Source organism: Centropristis striata, chromosome 24 (assembly GCF_030273125.1).
Source record: "Centropristis striata isolate RG_2023a ecotype Rhode Island chromosome 24, C.striata_1.0, whole genome shotgun sequence".
Taxonomy (NCBI): Eukaryota; Metazoa; Chordata; class Actinopteri; order Perciformes; family Serranidae; genus Centropristis; species Centropristis striata.
This window is the reverse complement of record NC_081540.1, coordinates 13,131,168-13,136,312: the sequence shown is the minus strand read 5'-3', so window position 1 is coordinate 13,136,312 and position 5,145 is coordinate 13,131,168. Positions and strand designations below refer to the sequence as shown.

The following is a 5,145-nucleotide window of genomic DNA, read 5'->3' as shown; positions in this document are numbered from 1 at the left end:
AGTATAATACAACAATAATAATAATTAATGTATAATCATCATAAGCATCTCCACCATGATATGTCTTATATGTCATTAATAAATAAAAAAAATAAAACAAATAAATAAAAGTAATTAATCATAATAAGTGTTATTGATCTTAAACCTGGCAACCCAAACCTTAATGGCTAAGTAAAGAATTATTAAATTAATATTAATTAACCCAGCTACAGACAAACATATATAAAACTTAGTTAAGTTATTTTAAATGTCATCCAGATAACTCCCTGTTGGTAAGATATAAATACAGAGACAACACTGGCTGGTTATTTTAAAGGCAGTGAATTTTTTCCAAATTTTCAATGGCGGCCAACAAGTTTCAGCAGGTTTGTAAAGTATGTCATGCAATTTAAAGAATGTACTTTATATTGTGAGTAATAACGTAGATCATTTTAATAATCACTTACTGTATAAGTGGCACTTAGAGCTGCTGGGAATTTCCCGTCCCGATTGAAGCTTTAGAAACCAAATACGAGCCAGACAACACACAAGTTCAATTACAAAGAGTTTAATCCCAAAAATACTTTCTTCCCATTTTGGCATGTAACACATTGTTTGGTCTTGCTGTATGTTGGCTGTATAATTTACATTGTCTGAAGTCATGGCTGTCATGCAATGTTCAACACAGCTCGACTGATTACTGCAGAAAGATGATGCCACGTTCACGTCCAACTGCGAAAAAAAAATTGTGTCTGCCTCCTTTTGGTAATTTATGGTATTTTTTGGAGCATTCAAGATATTAACTGATCAAGTTAACCTGGAAACACAACTAAACAAAAGAGGAACATGCTGCAGTTTATCATTTAAAATCCATAAAGTTTTTATTGTAGACCTCACCCTGTTTCTTCTTCTGTTCTGACGTGAACGCGGCATTAGACAACAGTCCATGTGAGACATTCAACAGTCCTGTCACTTAAGACAAAATGCTCATTTCTGTGACTTTTCAAGAACTATTCAGCAAGCTGTCAATCATGTGGGCGGGACAACATTATCAGGGTTATCTGGGGTGGAAAAACCTCCCTCACACAGCACATTTTGGTTTATCATTCAACTTCACCATTAAATATCATTCAATAAGAGGAAAAGTCCCTTTAAGAGCAGCAGAACAGGTTCCAGCCCGTTGGTTTGTTTCTCTACATCATCGTTACAGGAAGACATTTTACTCCTCGTCACTGCCAGCAGGTCGACACCATGTGGGATGCACTCAGAACGTTCCTCAACAACTCTGAGGAACAGATGATGACTTGTTTAGGGTTTCAATGAAACAGAATCAGATTTTGTAAAAAATCTTGGGCCCCAATCAGGACAATATACAGTCATGGAAAAAATTATTAGACCATTGTTTTCTTCAATTTCTTGTTCATTTTAATGCCTGCACTGAAAAAAGAACCAACTTAATAGAATTGTTTCATTTGGTAACACCTAAATGAATTAAGTTCTTTCAAATTAATTTAATAAGTTAGATTAACACAATTGATTTTAAATTAATTTGAAAGAACTTAATTCATTTAGGTGTTACCAAATGAAACAATTCAATTAAGTTGGTTCAACTATTTTCTTTTTTCAGTGTGGTACAACTAAAGGTACATTTGTTGGACAAATATAATGATAACAGCAAAAATAGCTGATATCTAGACATTTTCCATGGTTTTCTTGATAATGATTTTAGTTATTATTAAGAAAACCATGAAAAATGTCTAGAAATCAGCTCTTAAGTTAAACTCTTATGAGATATTTTTGTTGTTATCATTATATTTTTCCAAACAAATGTACCTTCAGTTGTACCAGGCATTAGAATGAACAAGAAATTGAAGAAAACAATGGTCTAATATTTTTTTCCATGACTGTAGGGTTTTGTTATAAGTTGTTGGGAAAAACTTTCAATGCATGATGGTAGTTTGAACCATTATCCTCATTTGTTTGGTAACCGTATGCGTTTTACAACCCCAATTCCAAAAAAATGAATGCAATGATTGAGTGAGAGTAGTGAATGACTACAGTGCAAAGACAGTGCAATTTTTTTGTAAATATATACACTTATCCTGAAATGTATTAATTCTATTATTAATTATGTTTCAAACAGCATCCCAGCTTCTTTGGAATCGGAGTTGTAGCAGGTTTGGCCTCTTCAACCACTGTACTTAAGCTACAAGATCTCCAGCCTAAACGACAGAACAGTTTGTTTGTCAGAACCAACCATAACGTCACACATGAGGGTTTCACGGTTCGCGGTACAGAGTGGAGCGCAAACGTCATTATACATACACGTATGGTTCGAGATTGTAAAAAAAAAAAGCTGCAGTTTGGATGAATTTAAGCAACAAAACAACTGAACTAGGTTGAGGGCAATAAAGTTCCTGCTTAGAAGACAGTTTAAAAGGTAAATAAATGTATGTAAATGCAGAAAGTAGTTACGAGGGTGACGTGACTACAGGAAGTAACATAGCTACATAAAAACGTGATGCAAAAATGTAAAGCACGGAAGTTTAAATCACATCATTTAGTTTAGTTTTTACCCTATTCTTCTGGATAATAGTCAGATTTCTGTTCGACACATCCACCACATCAACATAAATTACGCCATTTAAACTCGCTGTCATTCATTATTATTTTGCCCACTAGAGGGCAGTCTAAAATGTAAATATGGGTCGTATTTTGCTGCCTGCACAAACGACCTATGGGGGCGTTTTTGAGGGTGGACCAGTCTCTACGCCTCCATTTGTGGATCCAATTCCAAAGGGAAGCTGGTGCAAAGCTACATTTCTGTTTTCAGATATCTCTATATCTCAAAGAAAGAGCAACGAATCTAGCATTTTCTTATAACAAAATTGTTCTCTACAAGTATTTGGCAGCAAATGCAGCTGGAGATTACTGAGCTCTAATTTTCTTTAGCGAATGCACTTTTTGCAGCTAAACTAAAACATGGTGTCTACTGGCAACTTGTTTAACATGTTACTGAGAGGAAACCTGGTGATGCTGCACCCAGGCTAAAAACAGAAAGCTACATGTACACGATTAAAAGCTTGTTGCAGATCCAAGGAGAACAGTCAAAATCCGACAGACATCTACTGTGGACACAGAGCTCAAAGACCTCCAATATGGCTTCCAGAGGAGATATAATCACAGGAGGTTTCTCTGGGCAAGAGAAAATATCTCAAAGTGCAAAATGAGCATGGGGTCAATAAGTAATTTTCATAATGTTAAACCACTGTCACACATAACTGCATCAAATGCAACACATTACCATTTCTGTTTTCCAAAAATTGAGCTTATTACTGTCTAAATTAACCTGTGAGCAGCACGGAGCCCTTTTAGGACAATTATTTTTAACCATGCTACAAAAGTAGGAAGAATTGTTCCTACAATGCTGAGACCTCAGTGACCTTATTAGTTAACTGCTATTTAGACTGAGCACCCTCCAGAGCCTTAACAAAGAGACCCAGCCAGAACAGAACAATGGAGGATGGAAGAGATTTAGTCTTCTCAGGGGAATCATCTTTGGTGTAACACCACCTCACAGCATCAGTGCATCCCTAACCACATTTACAACAGTCTCACATCTGTGCACAGCACAACACGGCAGCAACAGGGCGCTCTGCCAGAGGATCCATATAAAATATCTCCGCTATAATGAAACCGTCCTCACTCAGAGAGTTTATGGAGACAGTCTGCCTGTTAAGAGGGTTAAAACAGTTGAACAAGGCAAAGCATCAATACATTTTCCCAGAAATGTAAGATTATTATGATTGTTTTGTGAGTTAATATCATTCATATACTATATAATATTCTCTGCAAATTAAAATGTTGGTAGTTTAGACAACTTTTCCTTCATTATGTCCCTCTAACATTCATATACAATCATATAGATCCTAATGAGTTTAGAGAGACAGTATTGGTATTTTTTAAGCTCATGTAGCATCACTATTAATATATGTATGTCATATATGGAGACTTGTTATGGTTTCATCGGTGATCAATGATGATATTATGGTGCAAAGTTCTATATTTCTCAGGATGCCATCACTGCCTCTTCTTCTTCTGCTTCAGTGACTTCCTCCTCTTCACTATCATCTCGTACAGCTTGTCCATGCCCTCATCCAGCCCCTCTCCTATGATGGCGCAGGCCGGCTGGACGTGGTACGGGGTGGAGGGGCTCAGCTCCGCCAGAGCCAGCTGCCTCTCGATCTCCCCGACATCCAGCGCGCGGGGCAGGTCCTGCTTGTTGGCGATGACCAGCAGCGGGGTCCCCTGGTTCTCCGAGAACCGGGTGATCTTGTGCAGCTCGGTCCGGGCCTCCTCCAGCCTCTCGGCGTCCACGGAGTCCACCACGTACACGATGCCGTCCGTGCAGCGGCTGTAGGGCTTCCACAGGGGCCTCAGCTTCTCCTGGCCCCCGACGTCCCAGAAGTGGCAGCTGATGCCCCTCGAGGCCCCCGCTCCGCCCAGCCGGATCCTCTCCGTGTTGAAGCCTATGGTGGGCACCGTGTTGACGAACTCGTTAAATTTCAGCCGGTACAGCACGGTGGTTTTACCCGCAGAGTCCAAGCCGAGCATGACTATGTGCAAAGACTGGAAGGCACCCAAATTGGAAAAACTGTTCCCCATGTTGCAGCCTGGGAAGGAGGAACAGTCTGCGCTCCCACAGTCCCAGCAGAGAGCGATATTACCGCAGGAGATGCTTAAATGTCCCAGGCGTGATCCATAGCTGGTTATTCCCCCGGTGACAGTCAGATCAGAAGGTCGGCAAACGCGCACAAACGCCTGATCCGCGCCTCCCCTGTTCAGCAGTTTTGGAGGGCGCAGCCCTTCGTTGCGCGGCGGCACTCCGGCAGCCAGACAAGCCGCAGCATCCTTGGACTCACTCCAGCATCACCAGGCGTGCAGAAACAGTCAAATCATCACACACACACACACACACACACAGCGGTGCATTCGCCGCGCGCACCGCTTTCCAAATGCGCAAATTACGCGTGTCCAAATGTCATATCATGTCTCTGCATCTGTCTGTGTGTCTCCAAGTGCGTAGCAGCTGTCTCCATGTAGTAACGCACACACAAGTGATGGTGTGTGACGCGTGGACCAGCCTCTAAATGTTACCATGAAAAA

General features: G+C 40.5%; 1 protein-coding gene across 1 annotated transcript; it reads right to left on the bottom strand.

The window, feature by feature from the left end:
- Positions 1 to 1,880: 1,880 nt before the first annotated feature.
- LOC131963150 (ADP-ribosylation factor-like protein 4C) lies at positions 1,881 to 5,145 on the bottom strand. Its single transcript, XM_059328304.1, has one exon. It carries the CDS (start codon positions 4,642 to 4,644, stop codon positions 4,060 to 4,062), a length of 585 nt encoding a protein of 194 aa, XP_059184287.1. The 5' UTR covers positions 4,645 to 5,145; the 3' UTR covers positions 1,881 to 4,059.

Bases quoted from the DNA above. Each gene is read 5' to 3' on its own strand.
- LOC131963150 (XM_059328304.1), bottom strand. From the start codon at position 4,644: ATGGGGAACAGTTTTTCCAATTTGGGTGCCTTCCAGTCTTTGCACATA.